Raw genomic sequence first — 26,014 nt, forward strand, 5'->3', positions numbered from 1 at the left:
AGGTAAAATAAGAAGAAGATTTTTTTTTCCGTGATTTTTTTCCCTTGATATTAACGCGACAAAAAGAAATGAAGGAGTGACATTTATCCTTTTCTTCTTATAATACTTTACTTTTTTCTCCTTTCATACTTCTCGATTATTATTTCTTTACATTTATAAAATGTATTACTTTATATTTTTCATTTCAGAATTAAAATTTGGTGATTAATGATATAACATACATCTTTCTAATTTTGATTTCTTTGTAACAATTAATACAAAAATTATAATATATTTTTAAATTAATTTAATAAAAATATTTTAATCCAATATATACAACAAAATGGTTCTTGTGTTTGGATCGAACGGTTACTTAATTAATGGATATTAACCGTCGCAGTATACATATAAATTATTAAAGAATTTAAAAGAAAAATTTAGAATCAAAAATATTAATTTTCCTCATATTCTTACTAATTTTCTTTTACATCAATGAACAACTTTCATTGTCATGATAATGATAAAAAAGTCCGAAGTTTCTATCTCAAAGGCTTTTTTTAATTACAACTAAAAGTGATGTACCTAAATACATTTTATATATATAACAACAATTAGAATGTTTTTACAAGTTATTTTCAAAATACAAACCTTAAAGACTAAAATTAAAGTGAATGAACGTGGTGTCACAAGATCGCACGGCATATAACTTGTACACTTTATCTAACTATTTTTTTATCCCACGTGGACATATGTCATAGTACTTAATATTTATTCCCTTCTCGCCTATAGATGTATGTACTTCAATTTTAATTCTCCGACACATTTATTTCCTCCGTGCACGTTTACTTGTTCACTTTTGTCTTTTTACGTTCTTGCTGAATATTTATTCTCTTTTCATATATATACATATACAGTTCAATTTTAATTCTCTCATAATAAATTTATTTCCGCGCGTGCACTTTTACTTATTCAATTTTTTTTTTAACACGTTCTTAAGAATTGTTCAATAATTCTCATGTGGATATATGTCATAGTACTAAATATTTATTCTCTTCATGTATACATGTGCACTTCAATTTAATCTTTGACACATATTTATTTCCTCTGTGCACTTTTACTTGTTCACTTTTGATTTTTTACGTTCTTGCTGAATATTTATTTTCTTCTCATGTATACATGTATGTACTTCAATTTTAATTATCCAACACATATTTATTTCCTCCGCACTTTTACTTTTTCACTTTGACTTTTCACATTATTTAAGAATTAATAAATGAAACTCCCTCCGTCTCATATTTCTTGTAATACTGAATTTTCACTTTTTTAAATTAATAAATAAAGTGATTCTTCTCAGTATTATATTACTTGACCATATTACTATACTCGACTTTTCACATTCTTTAAGAATTAATAAAAATGAACTACTCCCTTCGTCTCATATTACTTGGTCATATTACTAAAAATAAAGCTTTTGGTACAAGTTGCTGAAGCTGTGTTAGTCCTCTTTTGGCACTTATATATAATAGAAATTCTATATTTTTCTTCTTCTTATATATAAACGCCCAAGGTGGACAAACACAACAACAATAAGTTGTACAAAAAGCAACTGAAATTGTACTCTAAAAAGGGACTAACATGTGTACATTTTAGAAGTTTAACGTTAATACTTCTTGTTGTTTACTTTTAAGTTCTCACGTCCACAAATGTCTCGATTTGTCCTTTCATTTCCCTTCATTTCGCATATACTCCCTCTCGTCTCAATTTAAGTGTCCACGTTTGACTAGATACGGAGTTTAAAAAAAAAAAAAAAAAAAAGATACCATTATCTCGTGGTCCTAAATTAAAAATCAGGTAATATAATAAAATATCCTTTGAATCTTGTGATTATAAACTTGACATATAGGATATTTGAATTGTTAACTTACTTAATATAAAAAGAGGCGGACATAACCAAAATAAGACAAATTTTAACAATAATTGAGAAATTAAGGGGAAAAATAAGACGAAAGAAAAAAATATAGAGACTCACTCACTCAGGAGAATCGCAGTATCCTTTACATATAAAGACTAACTAAATTGAGTAACCAAATTAATCATGTTGTGTCTCATGCATCGCACGAGCATAGTTTGCTAGTGTCTATATCTATATATATATATATATTTGGTTAGTGAATGTAATTCTTTTTGACTAATAAGTCAAATATGTAACTTGCCTAATAAATTTTTTTACTCATGTCGATCCTAACAACTGAGGATTGCGAAGATTTTTAGATTAGAAGCTTTGGTTTCTATTAACATTAATATGGTTAGGACTTAAGGTTTCACAAATTTAAATTAATGTGCAAATCACAGCTTTAAAAATCGCACACAATTTGCACGTGTTTTAATTAATTTGATTTACACCTCTTAACTAATTTGAAAATGACCACATAAAGTGAGAAATGTTTTATTTCAGGTTGATCATTGCAATGAAGACAAGTCTTATTACTACTATATATAAGGGAGAATATCAATTTTTGTTGTCCTCACATGAATTGTTTTGTCTCTTTTTACCCCTAATTGATGTTTTTATGACTTTATGAATACTTACACATTTTGGTAAACTTTGAGAAGTTTAAGGACTTCTTTAATGCCACTTAAAATGATGATGTCCTGACAAAATTAAAGTGGCACCCACAAAGCATACTCATACATATTTGAGTCTTTTATGAGGAAATATTATTAAATTTATTTTAATTTATATTTTTCCTTGAGATTTATTATAGACACGTAAAGAATTATCTCATCATTCAAATTTTTTCTTAATATAGGCTTAATTATTGAACTAAAATATTACTCTTATAGTACTATTTATTATTTTGTTGATGTTATTTACCAACTATTATTTGTTATTTTCAATTCTTATTCGTTCGGTTAACTGTAAAGTTTATGTTTATTTTCTACTGTAATTTTGCATCGCACGTGCTACCAAAAATAAGTAATTAATAAACATTTCACTTAAGGTAGGATTAAGTTTTAAATTTAGAATAAATACGAATAAACTTATATCATTGTTAAATACTTCAACCAAACGAGGTACAAATTTTATCCGGAGATATCCCAGCTTATCCCGTATATCAAGCGACCCCTAAAAGACAGAAGAAAAAAGTGAGTAAATAGCCACTTTTAATGTTAGCTATTAAATATTGACCATTAATATTTAACCACTCTTTTGATATAGAATCTTTTTTGGATAAAATATCCCCAATTAAAATACATAATTCCAGCAAACGGCGTTGGAATTTAAAAGATTGACAAGTGGAACCCAAAAAATGATTCATGGGAGTTCAAATATTTGTCGGAGTTTCAAACCCTCTGAGCGATTCATGGGGTTCAAATCTTTGGCCAATTTCTGACGTTCACCAGGATAGAAATTTTCATCCCAAAAATTCTGAAAGGGGAAAATGAATTCCAACATTGAAGTTGATTACTTAAATTATCTTAATATAGGAAGTTCATTATGTTGGCAAAGTCGAGAAAGGAAACCAAAATTTGAAAAGTTTCAACAAAACAAATTTTACAAAATTCTCAAATTATCCAAGTTCGACTTCAAAATCTAAAATTTGTTAGTTGTTTTTTAGTGGTGTAGTTGTTATTCATTATAAATACATGGACGATGCCATATATAACATTTGAGAAAGATAAGGGTTGATTTGGACTGATATCGAGTCAAATTTTTTCACTTGACATCCAGTTGAATTTTTTGTTTTTGTTTTTGCGACAAGTGTATCTCTCATGTATCTTCCTGTCTATTTATGTATATCACACACAAATATTCGTGGATGTACACAGATATACAGAGGATACACAAAAGACACACAGATATACAGAGGATACACAAAAGACACACAAATATACATGGCAAAAACTTCATTTTTCTTCCTTAGTGCCGAGCTCAGATTTCAACTCAAACCAGCTAAAATCTCAACCAAATCGTCCCAAAATTCAGATTCAAACTCCTTAAGATGTTTATAACATAATTAAATAACATCCTATCGAAACAAATCTTAATATTGAAAACTCGAATGCTCGAACTCAAGGTCCAAGTTTCTTTGATGGCTTTCAATTAAATTTTAGCGGAGCTAGCCCTTCCGGTGCGGGTTCAGCCGAACCCAGTAGCTTTTGTCCGAATTATATAGTTGTATTAATTTTTTTGTCAATTATGTACAAATTATTAATTAAGAATCTAATAACTTTAAAGAATTATAACCCCGAACCCAGAAGCTTCGAATCCTAGCTTCGTCTCTGGTTTTAGCTCATCTTCATCACTTCCAAGCAACCGTGTTCTATTCGTTTGTGTTATCTTAAATTGTTGGAATCTCAAATCTATAGTAAATTGAAGATTGTTTGAGCTCGTTTTGATAAAATAAAAATTCCAAAGTTGCATTTTTGAAGTTAGACGAGTTGCGTCACGCTAACTTTTGGTTGTTTGTTCAAATTGCTACTTGGGGTATGAAATTCGGTATTCGTGCTGCAAATCAAATTTCCAAACTGGTTGGAACGAGCTTAAAAGTGAACTTTCAAGCCTCCATTGTTGAGTCACTAATTCAGTATAAGGAATTTGTATCACACACAACTGATATTAACTATCTAAGCCTTCTTTTTATCTCACAAGTTGGTATACTCAAATTTTACATTTTCGAGTACATAAACTTTGGATTCACCTTTTGGTTCCGCCAAATATATGTACTCCCATCTCTCAATTTATGTGACACTATTTGACTAGACACGAAGTTTAAAAAAATAAATAAAGATTTACTTTTAAAATTTGCGATCCAAAATAAATTTTAAATATTTGTTGATGGTAAATCATCTTATTAAGGGTAAATAGATAATTTAAATTTAAATTATTTCTAACTATAAAAATGTAGCATTTTTTTTAAAACAAATTAAAAAAAAAAAAAAAAAAGTGGGTCACATATATTTGGGACAGTGGGAGTACTTATCTTCTCATTTGGCCATATTTGTAATTTTCTCTATCAAGATACCCAAGATATGGAGCCCGACAACACGTCAATCAGTGTCGGCAATGTAGTACAGCCTAGTTTACGTAGTCTAGCAATCAAACATAAAGTCCGCATTAGTTAAAATCTGCTATTAACTTTGACATAATCGCATTACTTGAAAGTTACTATTTTAAGATAAATAAATCATTATAATCTGCTTAAACGAATAAAATTATTCTATTCCGTTTGATTGTTGATCTAATTAATACTCGTACCACTATATGATATGTGGATATTTAAGTGAACCCATTTAGGTGACTTAATACTTGTAACAACTACTAGTTAAATTCACATAAAATAGCAGCAAAACTGGTGGTATGAATGAGCCAATACCGATGCGTTGTAGATACTTTAAATAATTAAAAAGATTTTAATAACAGATATAAATAATTGAACGACATATGCAAGATTTGTCCATCCGAAAAAACTTGTGAAGAATTTAACAAGAGTAGAATGAAGTCCGTATCAAGTTTAGCACATATATCAAAACTTTTGAACAGTTGAACAACACATACAAGAAATGCCGATTTATAAAATTGTAAATTGACAAGATAGATATAATAATAATACTAAGTTGTGGCCCTGCACGGAACTTGCACAATTTACGTAGGCGTTTGGCCATGAAAACCAAATACTTTTCACTTTATTTGGAATTTTGAAGTTTGGAGTTGAAGATGAAACTGTGTTTGGTTATAGTTTTTACAAAGAATATTTGGTTATTTGAATGTATTGAAAGTGAACAAAGTGGAAAAAAAGTTATGTATTTTTCAAATTTCAAATACAACTTCAAGTTGTATTGGGAATTTTCATTGCCAAACGTTTATTTCTAATAAAGTGAAATAATTTTTCGAAAAAAAAATGAAAAATTCTCATGGCCAAATGGGTCCAACCTACATCCAAAGATTTACTCATTCGACAAAACTTGCAAGCAACTTAACAAGAAAGGTAAAGTAAAGACAGTACCAATTTATAGTTATCCGACAGCGACTTGTAAAATAATTAAATAAGCGTAATTTTTCATTTTTCCATTATCACGCTAAGGCTATTTTTATAAAACTTTAGGAATATAAATCATCCAATTTGTGCAAATCTTCCAAAAAGACATTCGACCTGTTGGGATATCAAGAAACCCAAGATATTTGAGCCCTACAGCAGCATATCAATCGGTGTCGGCAATGTAATACAAACTAGTTTATGTAGCAATAGCAATCATAACATAAAAAGTCCGCATAACGGCTTTATTTTTATTTATTATAGTGGAATAAAACTTGACATAATCACATTACTTGAAAGTTAATTAACATAGCTATTTTTTTTTTAAAGAGGAGTATATATAATCTGCCAAAAGTAAAAGTAATAAATAAACTATACTACCCTGTATACTAATTACAGTTTTTTTTTTTTTTTTTTTTTTTTTTTACACTGGTTGATAGTTGATATAAACAAATTCCTAATTAGATACTCATACCACTAAATTGATATGTGGATACGTTTTCTCCACGTGGATATTCTATCCACGACATTCCAAACATACCCTTCCATTTTATTCGAACATTGCAATTATTCTGCCTCGCCTTAATGGTTCTCAACATTTTCGTGAAAATTTTATGACTATAAAAGTATTCTAAATAATTATAAAAAATAATTAATACTCCTATTCTTTTTTATTAATAAAAAATAATGTCACATAAAATAGAATGGATATAGTTTTTTTGCACTCCTTAAAAGACTTCACTCTAATATATGTTATATAATCTCAAACGACACGAAATTTAAGCAAGAAATGAAGATATTTGGAACTTGTTGTTTAAAAAAGTCATATCATTTGTATGGTTATGTCATTAAGATTCAAATTAAGAAGCTAAAGTCAATAGTTTTCAAATGTAGAAATGTATTATTATTTTTAGAACTGATAAAAAAAAATGCATCACATAAACTGGAAATAACAAAGTAGGTACTTTCTTAAATATTTTTAACACAATCTTTTCTTCTTAATTTAATTACTCCCCCTGTCCCAATTTATATGTTATTTTTCACTTCTCGAGATTCAATTTAACTAATATGTGGAGTTAAATAGAATTAGATCGACTCAGTCTTTTAAAATTAAAATTAAAATATTTAAAAATTATACAATAAATATTATAAGCTTCAATTCTTCTTATGTTAATATAATTAAAAAAAAATATTATAATGTTGATCAACGTTCGCATAATTTAAATCTCGAAAAGTAAAAAATTCGTGTAGCCCGAAAAAAAGTATTTAGGAGCGGATATTTTTCCTCATTGCAACGGTAACCTTTACTTAATACAATCCCAACCCCGAGGTCCTCTCAAGTCTTAACTCCCCTTAAGTAGTGCATAGTCTATATAAACTTTGTTATCTCCCTTTAATCTTTCCAAAATTTCAGTTCCTTAGCTTTGTCCATTTCATTATTTCTACCTTTTCGTTCTTCTAGACTTCTCGTGAAAAAAGCCTCTCTCTTCTTGCTTTCTCGTGTGCATTTTTTGTGTAGTACACATATACTTTTATCAGCACAAAAAGTCTTATCTCTTACTCCTTTATTATACTGAACTCCATTGAAACAGAGAGGAAAATTGCTATGGCTCTACAGACACATGTTGTTGTGTTACTTTTATTATCTTGTTTGTTTAGGTCTTCATATTCTTATCAATTTGTGGTTAATTGGGTCCCTAATCCTTCTGAAAATTACAACAGTTTGTCTCAACGTTTGAGATTCCAAATCAATGACTCCGTTTGTAAGTCTTCTCTGCACTCTCAATTTATGTACAAAAACACAAACTCACACACACACAAAAAGTTTAACCTCAATATTGGCAGATAAAACACAATTACAAATAAAAGTTCATAAAAAGAGAGATTAGTTATACGTGTAACACTAAAAAAGACAGCATGGTGCACAAAACATTTCCGTTAGCAAGGTTCGGCGAAAGGGCCACCCCCAACGGGTCTGACGTGAATGCATTAGTGGGCGACCTGTAGGGTTGTTCCAAAGCTCTACTTTAAAAAAAAAAACTAAAATTAGTTACGAACTTTGTCGGTAAATTGATCGTAGCTAATAATTTTATTTTTATTTTTATAATCTGTCACCAATCAGTTACTAAATAAAATTAGTGACGGATTTTACTGTTTAGCTACAAAATTTGTCTATTGCTAATTTTTGTTTTTCAGTAATGATATTTGATACAATTTGTTAATTTTCTTGTTTGGTTTGTGTGATTAATAGTGTTCAAGTATAAGCAAGGAGGAGATTCAGTGTTGGAGGTGAGCAAGGATGATTATGACAAGTGCAACACAAACAGTCCAATCAAGAAGATGGAGGATGGAAACTCCATGTTCACATTTGATCGTTCTGGTCCTTTTTACTTCATTAGTGGCAACAAAGATAGTTGTAATAAAGGACAAAAGATACAAATTGTTGTAATATCTGTTAGGAAAACAACCCCACCAGCACCCAAAACTCCGGCACCGGCCGCCACCCCTCCAGCAACCGCTCCGCCTAGCAACGGATCATCCACACCATCTCCCTCTGCAGGTAAATATTTCGTGTCAAATTGCTTGTAACTAACAGAATTTTTTAATAATATCTCTCAGTATTCCGGCTAAATAGGATTAACGACAAACTTTACTGCTAGTTTTATTAGTAGCGTATTCAGAATCTAAATTTGATGAGCTATGTTTTTTAATTTTTAGTGTTGAACTCGTTACACTCTTGAAATTATGAATTTTAAATTTAACATTAGTCAAAATTTTAGTGGTTTTCTGGGGTCATACATGTTCGTATCGAAGACTACTGGATTCAGTTGAACTAATTAATTATATCTACATAATGTCTATGTAGGTTCTACTACTCCACCACCCAAAACTTCAGCCCCTTCCGCCAGCTCTCCGGTGGCTGCTCCGCCTAAAGGATCGTCCACACCTACTATACCATCACCAAATGGGGCACCAACTTCTACTCCTACAGGTAAATATTGATTGATTGATGAGTTCAACTTTTAGGTTCTTTTCGATTAATTCATTATATTTTTGAAATTATGGATTCAGAATTTAATGTGTTGTTGAAATTTTTAGTAATTGTTTAGCTACGATTTTAAAAATACTGGATTTAGTTGAACCTATTAATCATATACTATATCGGCATGTTTAGGTAAAACACCGACCTCATCACCTACACCTGCCGGTTCAAATGTATCTCCTCCGTCTCCTGCGACCGGAGGAACTCCCACAATATCTCCGGCAGCAAATGCACCGTCAACCAATAGTCCAGGTTCTTCATCACCGGCAGCAGGTGGTCCATCCGGAAGTATTATTGCACCGACAGCAGGGGGACCATCTGCAGGAGGACCGTCTGCAGGTGCATTAGCACCACCTGCAGGCGGACCCTCTGCAGGTTCATTAGCACCAGCAGGAGGACCGTCTGCCGGTACGTTAGCACCGGCTGGAGGACCGCCTGCGGGTTCATTAGCACCAGCAGGAGGGCCATCCGCTGGTGCTAATGCACCTGCAGGAGGGCCATCCGCCGGTGCTAATGCACCGGGAAGTCCAGCGGACATTAATTCGCCAAGTGGCTCACCAGGCAACCCAAATTCATTTGCAGTAAAGGCATTTACTCCATCAGTTGTCCTTGTGTCAGCCGTTTCACTGGTGTTGACCATGGCTCTGGGAGACTTTATTATTTCACCTTAGGGTAAAATAATAAGTAAAGTTTGTGTTTATTTATAGTTTCTATCTCCTTTTTTTGTTTTTGTTTTTTTAATTTCTTGAATAATTTGGAGATTGGAGTGTTTAGGTATACAAGAGATGTATTTAATTGTTTCTTTTTAATTTTTGTGGGTGACTTTGAATTTGAATTTATGTGAGTATGTATCTGATTAATTCTAGTTTTTTTTTTTTTTTTTTTTTTTTTTTTTTTGAGAACATTTATAGAGAATTTATTTTTTTATGTCCCTCAAAACAAGCATAAGTCATGAGTTATTTTTGTTGCTTGACAAGTAAAATTGTGAAATACGCCTGTTTGCTGGGAATAAAAATAAGAGAGATAATGCAAAACTCTACTATTAGTAGTATTTTCCATATTCCGTATACCATATTAAGATACTAAATTAATTAAGAATAAAAAAAGCAAGGCACGTGGGTTGGAATTTGGAAGGAATGGAATATAGATAAGCACAAATATTCTATTTGTGTACTCTAATTTTCAAAAAAGAAGGTTGTGGTGAAATGATAAGTGTTTTGTTATTCTTAATTATTTGTGTTTGAGCATTGGTATGAAGTCATTTTTTGTGAGAAGCGTTTTACTGTGTGATATGTTTCAGCGCAAATATAAATTAATTGAACTTCAAAACAGATTTCAATAATGGATAGAAAATCAAATAAAAAAATGGAATCACAGGAGGCAGCAAAACCATGATTGAAGTTTCTTGACGGCATAATACCTCGTGAGTCTCATAATGACATCGTTTATTTGATACAAACAATAACAATAACAACATACACCAGTTAAATTCTATAATGTGGGGTTTGGAAAGGGTAAAGTGTACGCAGATTTTACTTTTATGTAGTTTATTTCATGCATACTGAATTTATTTTTTATTTTAGTCATCCTTAAGAATAGTATTTTCAAAGCCGTTTTCGGGGCGAGTCCCGAGGCGTACCAAAAACGCTTTGGGGCGTAAATGAAAGGCGTAGATCCATAGGGCGTACGCCTTAGAATTTGAGGCGTAAGTCTCGGGCGCAAAAGCGTAAGCCCCGGGCGCAAAGGCGTACGCTCGGGCGTTAAATTTGATTTTTATTGTTTTAAAAGTATTTTTACTGTAAATTATGATTTTTATTATTGGTATAATGATATTTATACAGCTTTATGTTTTCATGTTGTATTGATTTTTCCTAAAATATATAAATAAAAAAGCAACTTGCATAGAAAATAACCCTGTTATAAATAGTTTTTTTAGATGATTATGCTTGAAATCATTTATGATAGAGATTTCATAGTATTATGTTCCTGAAGCAATATTATCCATTTGTTGTCATTGCTCTTACACTTTTTGCCGTTTTCCTTCTTTGGATATATAAATAAAAGTCAGTGCAAATATTAGTTGAGGTCGGGAAGGACTAATATATCTGGAAATTGATGATGAAGTGAATGAAGATTTCATTTTAAAGATTTTCTAGGTTATTATCATTGTTTGTATTGTTACTTTTCTCAAATAAATATTTATAATAATTCTTTTTAAATTATTAGTGGTTTATTTGAATTTATTTGTAGAATTTTAATTAAAACTTTACTTTTGCTTATTTTTTAGTAATAAAATTATAAAATTGAAGATACATGACACATACACCACGTAGATCCATGGGACTTACGCCCCGTGTCTCGAGGCCTACGCTTCATCCCGTCTTTGCATAAAACGCCTCGCTGCTCACCCCCACCTCCTAAAACACTGCTTTTGAATTTGGTGGTTTGATAGATTTCACTTCCTAAAAAAAAGAAAAAGGCTTAATGCATATGCGGCCCCTAAACTTGACTTTTTTTATTTTTTTTTATTTTGGCACCTCAATTAAGTGTTGTTCCTATTGAAACCCTGAACTCGTCCTCAAGTATGTCTTTCAAATCCGCTAAATTTAATTTTATTAAAAGCATAAATTAAATTACGGAAATGAAGATGAAGTAATATTTAGACATGTGGGAAGCTATTCTTTATGTCATGGATGTGTCGGTTTCTGATGGTTCTGCTTTTCCACTGCCAGCTTAATTAAGAGCTACTTTTTCCCCCCTCTCAATTGCTGCTAATCTAAGTTAAAAGATGACATAATTAAATTAGAATATATATTCGCTTATTCTTTACATTGATGATGGATTATGTAAGTCGGATGTATTTGATAGACACTGATGGAGAAGTTCGGGGGTTGTTAAAGAACAACACCAACAATGAGGTGCATAAATGATGAAAAAAAAAAAAAAAAAGTTTAGGAAGCCGTATATGCATTAAGCCAAAAAAAAGAATCAAAATATATATTGCACTTAACGAAGTTTAGCTTGTATCTAAGAAGCGAAATATGCTCATTCTTGACTCAAACCAAGTGATACGTCTTATGTTTGGAACACAAAATGAAATTTGCAAAAATAAACGATAAATTTATATGTTTGTGCATTTTGTATTATTTCCTCCGGTCCATTTTACTTGTTATGTTTGCGTCTCTTAAAAAAATATTAACCAAATAGATAATTTAACTTTGATCTCAATTAATACTATTCTTTTTTTCACGGCACCCTATTAATAATCTCTCTCAGTCGTAAGGATAAAGGTAAAAATCATTAATTATTTTTTGGTTTTCTAAACAAATATTTTGAAAAAAATCAGTCCCTCCATCTCAAATTATACATCATATTTTTTCTTTTACATGTTCCTTAAGAAAACATTTTTTGACTATTTTACCCTTATTTATAAGATACAATATCTCTTCATCCAATATTGTATCTTTAGTTTAATCAATTGGATGGACGGCTATTTAACTTATTTTTTCTTAAATGTTTATTTGATTATGTGTCATCTCCCCATAATTGAGGTGTTTGTAGTCTTATAAAAGGGTAAAATGAAAAATAATTATTTTATCTTGAATTTCTAAAATAACAAATAATTTGAGATGAATGGAGTATTTATAATAATTATAACATCTAAAATGGACCGGAGGAAGTAATAAGTATAAGCTTTTAATTTCGCAACGTCATGCAAAAATATTGCTTACTCTACTCGATCGTATTATTTCTGATGGTATAGAAATGGCTACACAAGTCAAAGTCATGCAATATCTTCCAAATTTATTACAAAAATATGGTTGGAAAAATTAAATTCATTAAAGTACGGACGTGAAGTGGGTTCCTTTTCTTCTTTTATCTAATAAATTTTTGTGTAATAATAATACGACGATGAAGGATGCCTTAAATTGAAGTTGTTTTCACTTTTTGTTGACTAGCCTTCCCAAAATTAATGTGATTTATTGCTAATAAAAATGGTCCAACTACAGCAAGGGTGTATGAATCTATTCCAACTGTCACAAAGTGTTGGAATTTAATTCTTCTCGCAAAATTAAGTGAACATTTCGAATTTTGAAAGGTAGTAGTAATTTTTAAAAAGATTTTACTGCTTTTGTTGACCGGCCACTCTTAATTTAGTGTTGATTAATTGCTCACATTAATGTTTCGACCGTAGCAACGAGCAAGGGTGTAAGAATTACTGACGCTTTTCCCTTCTCGAGGTTCTAGGAGTATTATTCTTTTAAATTGTCCATTTTAATTATTTTTTTAGTTCAACCTTTATTGTTAAGAAATTGTTTTTTAAACTAGTTAAAGTGTTAGTAGTACAACTTAAACTTTTAATATACAATTATTAAGGATAATTTTATAATAAATACTTAATTAATTTTTCTTTTTAAAGAGAGTGTAAAATGTAGTTCGAACAAGTTAAAAAGAATAGAGGAAGTATTAATTTAATCTTTATGTTACATTTTCAATGTCTTCTAAGGCCTCATTTGTTTTCAATTTATTTGAATGGTTAGGCGGCAATTTATTGGAAACATTAAGTGTATTTGTTTGCATTAAGATACAATTGGATCTGAATACTTTTAAGATCTTGAGCAATTATCGTTAAAGATATTTTTGTGTGGAACTTTTAATACCTGAATCGACCCCCCGATCCTCAACCCCACTTCCAACCCCTCTCCTCCACCACTCCCCAGGCCCCCAATTGACACGCGCTTTCCTCCTCACCAAACCACCCCCGCTGTAACAATGTAGCGCGACTATAAAACATCTCGCATTATTAGTGAACATAAATGTTTCATTTTTTCTAATCAAATAATATTTTTATTATTAAATTTGTATTTATTTTCTACTATTTAGTTACTTTTTAATTTGAATTGTATATTTATTAGGTTTAAATAAATACATTATGCACATTTAGATATTGAAAAACAACCTTATGTTACGCAGACAATATCTTGTCGTTGGATGTGTATTCAGATTCAGACGTCTTAATCTTAATGAAAACAAATGAGGCCTAAATATCTATATTTTGAAAAATTGGAATCGAATAATTTTCCTTTCCTTAGTCAAATCGATCCTCAAGTAACGTGTCAAATAAATTGGAATGGAATAATTTTTTTTTTTGTCCATGTCTGTTTCGGAATATATTTATCTGTTCATCCATGCCCCACACTTGTTGGTTGGTAAGTACCGTATAAGTAAAATTAATAACTGTATTTCTTTATTATTTTTACATTCACTTCTCTACTTACCATATCTTACTGTTGCTTATAATCGGAAGAAAAAATAGTTGAAACATTAACTATTATTAATAATATATGCCAACTAAATATTATAGGAATAATTGTAGATATCAACAACTTTTTATTTTTCATTTTTATTTTTTTGTTTTTGTTTCTTTCGTTCTTCTCTCTTCCGATCTAACCTTCTTACTATTAATTTTGTGGATACAATCAATAAAATGATAAAAATGGCACCTTACTTGTTTTAATTTTTTTCTGTTTAAATTAAGAGATCAAAACTGCTCACCTGATACTTAAGAGGCTATTTTAAACTTACTATTAAAGATAAGGGATCGTTTTTATCATTTTCTCGATACAATCTTTATAGTCTTAAGTTACTTTTTTCTGTTTATTACTCGAGTTAAGAGAATATATGCTACTATTTTATATAATGGGATTTGATACTCCTACCTGTGTGTTGGAACGTGGATATCAACTTCATATTAATATGACATTTTCTACAAAAAATTATCAAATTCTTTTTTTATTCGAGTGATTATCAAATTCTTGAAACTTGACAATTCAAGGAGAATCCAATTCTCTACAGCATTCTTTTCGACGAAGGTATTACAAAGCATTTAAAAGAAAAGTATCTTTGCTAATCAATTAAAAAAGCATTTTAAAAGGTACGAAACATTTACTTGACTTTAGCAGGGAACATAAGGAAAAGTTAATAAAAAGCACAAAGGAGTGCTTTTCTTCTGTATTATTGTCTCAATGAAAGTGGGTGCCAATCAGATCATTACTAAAACACGCAATCAGCGCCCTCCCCATCAAACCCTAGCCTAAAAAAAAAAAAAAATCCCATCATTTTATGTTTACCCTAAATTTGGGTTTTAAACTGTATATCTCCGAACTCTTGTTAAGTTTTAAAAATATTCAAAATTGAGAAAATATGTCCTTAGTTAATACTCCCTCCGTCCCATAATAAGTGTCACCTTAATAAAAAAAAATTGTCCCATAATAAGTGTCACTTTAAGAAATCAAGACATAAATTTACTAGTTTTTTCCGATTTTAGACAATAAAGTAACATGTAAATGATGATTGGAAAAAGCCATATAGTAACTTGATATCATTGGATTCCCAATGTCAAAAGATTTAATCTTTTGCATGCTCTAATCAAAAGATAAAAATAATTTTTTATTATATAGGAGTAATTTGGAAAATTTCACATTGCATTATTGATTTTTTAATATGCGTATTTTTGATTAAGATGATACTTATTATAGGACGGAGAAAGTAGTTTGTTAGCACACACGTCTTTACTATTTAAAAGTTGATCTAAATATTCCCAAAATTAACTGGAGCACCCAATTAACCTAATTGAAATAAAGACGAGATCTCCAGCTTTTGATCTGGCGATATTTGTGATCATCCGAAGTAATAATTTAATTTCTTAATCAATCTGCTCAACAGGGCATACTTTATGAGCATATTTATATTCTTTTTTGCTACTAATCAGCTAATTAAGTTAGTTGGGACCTCCAATTAAATTATGAGCATATCGCCAACTATTGAACGTTAAGGACATATGTGAGCTAAACTATTATTCCCTCCGTTTCAAGATATTTGTCGTCCTTACTAAAAATATTTGTCTCAAAATATTTATCGTTATATTTATCCAAGATAAAATTAAGTAGTTTTTTTTTCCCCCATTTTACTCTTGTATTAATTACATCAATGGGCTGATTTTGTGAGTTTATATACCAACATTTAAGAGGTTTCATCGTTAATAGAGTAAATATTTATTGAGGAGAGAAAATATGATGAAATATGTTAAGAGGGTAAAATAGTCAAAATGTTGCCCTTATAAATGCTTTCTTAATGAGCGTATAAATGAAAATGCGATAAATATTTTGAGACGGAAGAAGTAATAGGGAGCATATCTACTCAATTTCAAACACCTTAAGGACATATTTAGCCCTTTTTCGTACTTTTGAGTGACAAGTGATTGACAAACAATATATTTTTTTCTTGGTAAAAACTTGTGCACAATTGATTTTTACGCCAAACTAATGAATACATATGTCTTCCGGATACACAATTATCATTAATCATAGTTAATAACTTAGTATTCTTATATCCTAATTTAATTTATGACTTAATCATAATAAAAGCATAATTTGGTGTAAACACGGAGTATAAATACGTTACCTTTTTCTATATGTTGCCATCTCATAATGAGGGTAAATTAATAGCTAAATCTACAATTTAATATTATGCTTGTCAATTTGTATCCCATACTTCAAAAATCGGAAGTTTACACTCAGCGTGAAGGAAAGTGCTTCTACTCTCTCTAAGTATCCCATACTTCAAATATTCTTTTATCGCAGACCGACAAATAGCCCCATAGTTTCCTCTTTTAAAACTTTTGTATCCCCTTAAAAAGACATTTAACTGCATAGTTTTAAACCATTAAATATTTTGAAATAAAGTGAACTAGCCAAAACGGCTAATATTTATAACCTGAAGAAACAGTATCTTCGTACTCGTGTATATTTTGCCCGTGAAAAAGAAAAAATCTTCTAAATAGAGATGCATCTATCAATGATTTGGACATTGCAATGGTGAGAGGAGAGTGTTACACATGGTTGATGCTTGATGGTACCAACAATGGTCCAGAGAGTTTTAATATCAACTTTTACAAGTGGACAAATATAAGCTACATGTGCAATAAATGAGGCGAGTCGAGTATATTGAATTGTCATAAATGATATCCTTATACGTGTTGTTTCCTATGTGAATTGTCACACACTATTCATTGATCTAACAGAAAAAACAACAACGGATGCATCATCAATCAACCAACAAGAGGCCCTATTTAAAGGGGATCACTTGTTTAGGGCCAAAGGGCATGGATACCCGATTTTAGTCATTTAATTTGTGTTGTTTTTTTTTAAATCTTTTTGTATGTGTAGTATTTTGAGATAATTTTAAATATATGGTGTCTGAACTTGATTTTAATGAAGTCTAACTTTAGATACAATTTCTGAAATTTCATATCGCTAAAATTTAGTTATTTTTGAACGAAACTCAAACAAAAATGGCTTAAGTAAAGCAAAACGATTGAACTTCAATGGTTGAAGTTTAGACAAAAATAATTGAAGTTCACAGAAATGTATAAATTTACTCATATATATGTAACTTTAGACACCATATATCTAAAATGGATGTATATGCAAAAAATTTAAAGGTGAATACAAGTTAAATGATGGTGTCAAAATAGGCTACCTCATGAAATTGTGACACTTATATACGTGCACCAAAAAGTCCAATGGACACTATATGGTTAATCTTATAAATGGTTATTCAAATTTTACTATAGTTTTTTTTGTGAAAAAATAATAATTTATTATAATCAAATATTACCGAAGTCGTTATATATATTTTTTTCGTAATAAAAAAAATTAAAAAGATCACCTAAGTATGACAGAAAAACATTAGAAGAAAACAACTTCACTACACCTAGAATTTTCACTGATGTGATACTCTACTGATCACAATACTAACAAGTAATGAACATTAATTTGTTGCGTACTAAGAACATTAATTAGTTGCGTACTAAGTAACCTAATAGATTAATACTAGTTAGCAATAGGCCAATAGCACTTTAACGTGCTTGGTAATAATTGAAGAGGAAAAGCTTAAAGGCATAAAGTAAAGATAATTAAGGAAAGATGCATTTTCTCAACTCTGTGGCACTGTTAACTGTTCAGTACACAAGAAAATATCCCAACTTAAAGTAGAGCTTTCCACCCACAGCCACACAACACTTACACGTGACCAAGCAGATTTTCTTTTCCTGTTCTTTCTTGCTTTTGTCGTGGCAATGCAGATTTTGGGAGTCGGCCCAATTTAATATTTTGGATTTTTACAAGTTGGGCTTATAAGCTATCTCAAGCCAATCACTATTTTGTCAAGAAATAAGCTCAAAAATAATGGACCCATTTAAAGATTATTTCTATAAGTCGGGTATGTATTATTGCGATGTTACATTTGAATGGAGTGTTACTTTTGAATCATTGATTGGGAGAGAGTGACTTCATCACGACAATAAAAATTGAGGTAAGAATTATTTTTGATTTCCCATTCAGTGTTTGATAACCGGATTGAGACACGATTGAATTCACATTAGCATTGGGAAGGGAGTAATTTAATAATAAAAAGTTGAGGTAATTTTTTTATTTTCTGTATTGTGCCCGTTACCTATATTTAGGCTCGACTAAATTCGAATTCGCATCGAAAAATCTCATATTGATGGATAAAACGCTTCCTAACAAAGATGGCTGTAAAAAAAAAAAAAAAAAAAAGTACTTGAGCCCCGATGCTAATTCTGAATCTGCTGATTAGCGAGGGAGCGATTTAGCAATAAAAGTTGAGGTAAGATATTTTTTATCATATGGTACACGGTATCCATAATGGCGCTCGACTAAATTTGAATTCACCTCAGAAAATCTCATATAAGTAAAACCTTTCTAACAAAAGCGACTATATCCGATTGAAAGTTGGGCCCAATGCTAATTTTGGATCCGCTGATTGGAGTGGGAGTGATTTCATCAGACAATAAGGGCTCGTTTGGTACGAGGATAATGGATAAATAATCTCGGGATTAAATTTGAGTGAGTTTATCCCCACGTTTGGTTGAGATAAAATCGCAGTATAATTAATTTTGAAATTAATTATTAATTCCGAAATTAATTATTCCTGAATTATAGTGTTATTTTATCCCCGTAAAAGGATAGCATAACTTATCCCAGAATAAGGAATCGTGACATAACTTGTTTCCAACGACTCCTAAAAGTTGAGGTAAGAAAAGTTGATGTGCAATGTCCACTATCAAAAAAGTATTGCCTTATCAGAGACGAAGCTTACAAGCAATGACATACAAGCAATGACATTTCAAGGAAACAGTCTGTTAGTCAATTTAGACAGTTAAAACTTTAAACGATAATGTGTGTTCGATTTCTACTAGTTTCATCACCTCCTAATCTCTGTATTGGATCTTCCCCATTTAGAATTTAAATCAAGACGCAGGGACATTTTATCTAGCACTATGTAATAATTCGATCCCTAATTTTGCTAAGATGTGATTGTATTTGTGTTTTGAAACTTTGGATAAGTTTGTATACCTATTTGGAACTTGTTGGGATGGTTGGGGTGAAAACATGAGGGCTCGAGGTGTTTCTTCCCATTTAAACCGTGTTTAAATACAGATTTACTATTGGTGTCTAGTGCATCACGATCGCGAGACCAAATATCGTAATTGCAAAGAAATTTTCGGTGGATTGACTGGCCAAGGGCATTTTGTGCTTCGCAATTGCAACCCATTGCTTGCAATCTTGAAGGGAAACATGGGGTTGATCAACCGGTCATATGTGCTTCGTGATGGCTGAACCGCGATCTCGAAGGGCTCAGTAAGGTTGTGCTTCGCAACGGCAAGAAACCCTTTGGCGATTGCAATGAAGGGATTAATCTGGTACATATTGAATAGTGACTTCATATGAGAAGTAAAGAAGGAGCTCGTGGAGTCGATCCAAGGTTCGGGTATCGTTTTGAATCATCGAGGTATCGATTTTTTAAACCCCTTCATTATAGTGATTATACTCGGCTTTTGGTGTAATTTCATCCATGATATCATTAGATTTGAATGCCAACATTGAGGGTTTTCTTAATAAGAGGGGGTTGCTCAACAAATAGTGACACTCCCACCTACAACCTGTGGTCGTGGGTTGAGTCCATTAAAGAAATAATTTCTCCGATAAATGGGGTCAAACAAAAAAAAAGGGGGGGGGGGGGTTTTGTTTGACCTAATTTCTTAATTAGATAAATTGAGAATTTGACTCAGCAATTGTAGTGAAAATGGAAACTTAATTAATTTTGGGATTTGACCCGGTTGACCGAGAATTGACTTTTGACGGATATATAACCCGTTCAATTTATAAAATCATCAGTTCAGTTTGATATTTTAATTTATCTGTTTCTTTTTACAAAATTAAAACTTACTGTAATTATGAGGTTCAATTACAAACTTTTGTCGAACCAACGATTTTATTAAAATGAACCTTAACAATCATTTCGTTCGATTTCAAGAACCATTGACATCTAGTTAACCCCAAACACTCCAACACCGGCAGAACAGAAAACGAAACAAAGCATAATGTTGTATATTAATTAGGTGCTAAGAAAAATGTCTTACGGATCCGATTGAGTTAAAGCTCAACGTGTATAGGTGATATATGCATCCATGTGGAGAGGGTAAGACACAAAATATTGCTGCTAGCTAATTGTGATCGACAATCGACTGTTTGGCTAAATTTTAAGTTCTTGCTGTCGGCAAATTAATTAGTAGTGTGATGAATATGATTTCTTCAACGTTAATTAAAACCAAAAAAAGCTTTGGTTTGAGCTTTTGGAATGAAAAAAATTCTTATAGGAAATGTTTTTTCTTATAATAAATTTTATGCGACGTGACTTCCGATTTGTCAGGCCAATAGACTCCGAATTTGAATGGTTATACATAAAATGTATTTCTTCTAGTATAATCTATTGTCACTCTATTGTGATAACGATAGTAAATGCCTTAGTGTGTGTGTGTCTAGTTCTATATATTAGATGATCGAAAATAAGAAATCATTATGTACCGATAATTATATCCTTTATCGATCTTCAAGAGTTGTGATGCGATGAATAAGATCGTTTTATCTTTAATATGATTGCTTTATTTTCAATCACATATTTGAGTTCGAGTTTTTGAAATGAATTGTTTTTCCCGATAAAGGGGACATTCTGCCTTTGATAAATTTTATGTGACATGAATTCAAACTAATTGGATCAATGAATTCCGGATCTGAATGGTTATATAAAAAATAAAAAAAAAATCATTTCTTCTAGTATGGTCCATTGTGATAACGGTAGTGGATGCCTTATTGGCGTAGAATATTGAGGCGAGACAAAAAGTACGAACACTTTAATGGGAGCAAATATATAAGTCACTTGAGTTAAATAAATATACACTGGAGAGTCTTCACATATTCAGTGTCATGATTATATATTATGCACTAATCATATCTGCCTTTTGATATGATTTATTTGGAATCGAACAGATTCATTATCTATCTTTTTGTAATAATAAGTTTAAAATATTTCTATATACAACGACTCAACTTATAGCCTATTTGACCAAACTTATTTTTTTTTTTCAAAAGTATTTTTTTTTCAAAAAGTACTTATTTTTAAAAAAAGTGAACTATATGGCCAAGCTCTTGGGAGAAAATAAGTATTTCTGGGGAGTAGCAGAAGTAGTTTTTCAGAAGCTAATAAAAATAGCTTTTCCTCCGAAGTACTTTTGAGAAAAATACACTTTAAAACACTTTTTAAAAGCTTGGTCAAACGCTGATTCTTTGCTCAAAAGTGCTTTTTAAATTAATTGGTCAAATACAAATTGCTTCTCACAAAAAATACTTTTTTGAAAAACACTTTTCAAAAAAAATACTTTTTAAAATAAGCTGATTTTAAAATCTTGGCCAGACAGGCTATTAGTGGAACAATTTACTTTAAACAAATATAAGAAGCATTGAAATTAAAAAAATATAACAATGAGACAAAAAGAATAGGGAAGATATGCGGATATTGGTGCCAAATTAATATTGATTAGAAGAAATAAAGAAGGTGACAAACAGTTCTCATAAGATTTAACCGGATCTTGACGGGGCTTTAGTCCAAAAGTCAAAAACTTGGAAGATTAAAATCCATAGAAAGTAGTTTAAGAGAGAAAAATGTTAGGTAATCGATAGTAGTTAGTCGATAACTTTACTTAATTGATCTCAAATTAATAATATCAATGAGAAAAAAGATGAAGTAATGAAAAAACAGTAAATATTTACTCGCATCGAGTTACACTCAATCATTCATTATAATATTAGTTAACTAAAAGTTATATATTTTTTAAATATTTACACACATATATATCTTGCATGCATTCATTGATTGGATGTAAATGTAAGTTCTTAATACGAAATAACACTAGAGAAAGAAATACTCGTAGAATAAATTGAAATATTTTTTAAAAAAACCTAACAAAAAGTTGTAGAATGTCTTAGTGCAACTCTGCAAAGTGAAATTCATTCGTATATGGCTTGAGAAGAATCAGAATATCGTCTCTTATTGTCTTAGTTGTAGTATTATTCCTCGGTATTAACTACTTTTGGTGATCGTTTTCTAATTGTGCATTATTCGTGGTTCACTCCTTCTACTCATAAGAGATCACCAATTGATGTTGGTGAGATTAGTTAATGGTATATACAGGGGTACGTAAGAAAGTTAGAAAGACGTTACTCTCATTTGGGGATGTGAGGGGTAATAATTATTTTATATTGTTGAGGTAAATAGTCCTTTTTCCAACCCGAATTTGATTTATCTTATGCTTGGCTGAAACTTACTTGCAAGCACAATATTTTATCCTTATTTGGTAGTTATACAAGAAGGTTCTAGTATATATATATATATGTTGTCCTTGGGTTTGTTTGAGTTCTCGCTTCTAAAAAAAGAAAGAAGTTGAAGTGGACATTCATCTTGAGCATTGACCTTATTATAAGAGTAAACTCTCGACTTTTCTTTCTTAAAGCGCTTGGTCGTTCAAATTAGGCCGAGTTTCTAATTTCAGGGAAATTTTACTTGTGAGATATAATTATTTATATTTGTATGAGGGTGGTCTTTTTGTGCCAAATCGCATCGTAAATGTCATATAATATGATACGCTCTACAGACTCCCTCAATCCCAACCCCGCCGCCTCCAGCCCTTTAGGTGTAACCCTTCTCACTTTCTTTTATTTTCTTCATTTCCTTCTCCCAACAATACACATTTTTTCATATTTACCCAATTTTTCTGTTTTACCAATACACTAAAAATCTAACTTAAGTTGTTTTACAAGTGTCATTTGGCATACCAGACCCCCTCACACAAAGTATGATTCTCACATAAAGCAAAATTTCTCTATTTCACATATACTTATGTCAAAAAGGGTTGGATGAGAATCACCTTATATCTCTAAGATGCAATATCTACAGTAACTCATTTCCGAGTACATCAATATTATAAAGGAGGACTAAGCAACCATTTTCTTTTTATGTTTAGTTAAAGAAAAGCTTTTTGGTTTGGCAAAAAATGAAAAAAGAAATTCTTTTGTGACATTATTGGAAAATAGTTTTTGGAATTTTGCAAGTACTCATTTTCAAAATTTTGCTACAAGAAAAATTTTAATTACATGGGGATTTTCCTGGGAATTATACAAGAGAATTCGAAGGTAATTCAGTTTCTTGTGAATTTTTCTGCCAAAAGAAATCCGAAGCAAAAATCTTTATGGGCAACTATTACGTGCGGATTTTCAAATCCCCAGGCAAATTTACCTACGGATTTTAAAATCCCAGGTAAGTTACATCAGGTTTTAATCCCTGTGTAAATTACTTGTGGATTTTTTTGCTAAAAAGAATAAAAATTCCCAAGATTTTTTTTTGGTAAAAATTCATAAAACTAGGAATTTGCTTACGGATTTTCATACAGAAAAATCCCCATGTAATTTCGCATGAAAATTCCCCCAGGTAAATCGGCAGGAACTTTTAGGCAATATTAAAATTGTTATTATAAAAAGTATTACAAGCTATATTACAAGCTTCCTATCACTACACAATTCCTTATCACCAATATTCCATTCAAATCCACTCCCCACGTGTCCTTTATATATTTACCACCTAATCAACTCTACTAATTCCCTTAGCAACTAAGCTAAGAAATTCGACAAACCACTTTAATTTACGCTTCCGGGCAAATTCCACTCTTATGTTGCTGAGCTGGCAGTCGTACTACTAGCCCATGTTTAATTGTGGAACTTTTATGTTCCTAAACGGTGTTGTATTTTTTTTTTTTTTTGGTCTACTGCCCTATTTCTCTCCCTATTTATATTTACTCAATAAGATATTTTATATCAAATTGTGACTTTCACAATTCAAAATAAAACTAAACAATTCAAGTGAAAGAAAGTGGATTAAATTATGACTATGCTACTTCTATTAAAAAAAGAAGAAGAACTCTCCGTTATTTTCCAATTTACATTGGCACAATTAATTCATTTTGAATATATGTGAATAATAAAAAATTAGTTAAATTATTTTGATCAAGTCACTTCAATAATGTTAGAAGTTAACCGAGAAGATGTTTGATAATAAAATTAATTGATCACTTGATACTTAATCTTAGTACTAATTAATATTTACAAATTAGGAAAAAGGACACACATTTGGATATCGTGATGCCTTTATTTTGAAAGTAATCTCACGTGCGAGCCGAGGGGTTCATCGAACCCCCTTCGGCAAAAAAAATTGCACCGTATACTCTGAGTGAACACATTTTTTTTTATAAGAAAAAAATCGAACTTTTTATATTTTTTTTGTGGCGATCTCACGTGCGAGCCGGCCAATTAAACACATTTTTTTAAAGAAAAAATCAAACTTTTTGTGGCGACTTTATAAAAAGAGTCCCACTAAAGGGTTTCTACAGAAAAATCAGACTTTTTAATGGCAACTAAAGATCAAAAAGTCAGCACTAAAGGTGAAAATTCATATTGAGCCTTCGAAAAATATTTCAAAATATGTATATACTTATATAGTGGTTGAGCCTTCAAGAAATATCCCAAAACATGTATAATATGTGTATATTTATACGTTGATTGAGCCTTCAAGAAATATCCCAAAACATGTATAATATGTGTATAATTTGTAAGTATACGTTGACTATACATTTATTATACACATAGTATACATGTTTTGGGATATAATCAATGTTGAATAGAATATGTATCACTCTTTGTATATGTGTGATACCTTTTTATACATATGATACACTTTCTATACAAGAATGATACAGTTTATATATACTTTCTATATAAGAATGATACATTTTATATATTGTATATGTATGATACATTGTCTAGACGTATGATACACTTTCTATACAAGAATGATACAGTTTATACATTTATACATAAATTATACAACAACGATACATTTTCTATACTTATGTATGGAATATGTATAATATGTGAATCATTAGTGTATAATTAATGTATAATGTACATAGTAATGTATAATAATATATGTATGATTAGTGAGTATATGTTGATGATACATTTATTGTACACAAATTAACAACAATGATACAAACCTATGATACATTTTCTATACATATAGGGTAGGGATACATATTCTATACAACAATGATACATTTTTTATACGCATGATACATTTTTGATACGTTTTCTATACATATTTGATCTTTAGTGGCGACTAAAGTTGCCACAATAAGTCCTTTATTATTTGCAAACTGACTACTTTTAGTGGCGACTAAAGTCGCCACAAAAGGTCTTTTGTTTTGGAGTAAATGGGCTGGGCGGGCTATAAATTGGGTTAGGGAAACTTGGGCCATCAGGTGGGATTAGTTTCACCCGGTTGGTCATTTTTGTCCTTTTCCCTACAAATTAATACTAACCATTAAGTAACATACTACAGTTAAACTACACCATTTGTAATACTTGTGAAGAAATAACATATACTCCTATAACAAGTAGGATTAGGTGAAATATCTAATGTGATT

At 30.8% G+C, this 26,014-nt stretch overlaps 1 protein-coding gene across 4 annotated transcripts; it reads left to right on the top strand.

The window, feature by feature from the left end:
• The first annotated feature begins 7,351 nt into the window (after positions 1-7,351).
• On the top strand, positions 7,352-9,925 carry LOC132043733 (early nodulin-like protein 2). 4 transcript variants are annotated; one of them, XM_059434202.1, is made up of 6 exons: positions 7,355-7,780; positions 8,269-8,577; positions 8,884-9,009; positions 9,193-9,399; positions 9,436-9,473; positions 9,507-9,925. In XM_059434202.1, the coding sequence occupies exons 1-6, from the start codon at positions 7,624-7,626 to the stop codon at positions 9,729-9,731; spliced, it is 1,062 nt and encodes a 353-aa protein (XP_059290185.1). In that variant the 5' UTR covers positions 7,355-7,623; the 3' UTR covers positions 9,732-9,925. The 4 variants fall into 4 exon arrangements, with proteins under 4 accessions (XP_059290182.1, XP_059290183.1, XP_059290184.1 ...); XM_059434200.1 differs by having other exon boundaries at positions 7,353-7,780; positions 9,193-9,473; XM_059434201.1 differs by having other exon boundaries at positions 7,354-7,780; positions 9,436-9,925.
• The last annotated feature ends 16,089 nt before the right edge of the window (positions 9,926-26,014 follow it).

This window comes from Lycium ferocissimum, unplaced genomic scaffold (assembly GCF_029784015.1).
Source record: "Lycium ferocissimum isolate CSIRO_LF1 unplaced genomic scaffold, AGI_CSIRO_Lferr_CH_V1 ctg2829, whole genome shotgun sequence".
In the NCBI taxonomy this organism is placed as follows: Eukaryota; Viridiplantae; Streptophyta; class Magnoliopsida; order Solanales; family Solanaceae; genus Lycium; species Lycium ferocissimum.

Coding starts and splice junctions, on each gene's coding strand:
- LOC132043733 (XM_059434199.1), top strand. CDS start 7,624: ATGGCTCTACAGACACATGTTGTTGTGTTACTTTTATTATCTTGTTTG. Junction 8,578..8,883: donor CACACCATCTCCCTCTGCAG/GTAAATATTTCG, acceptor ATGTCTATGTAG/GTTCTACTACTCCACCACCC. Junction 9,010..9,192: donor ACCAACTTCTACTCCTACAG/GTAAATATTGAT, acceptor CGGCATGTTTAG/GTAAAACACCGACCTCATCA.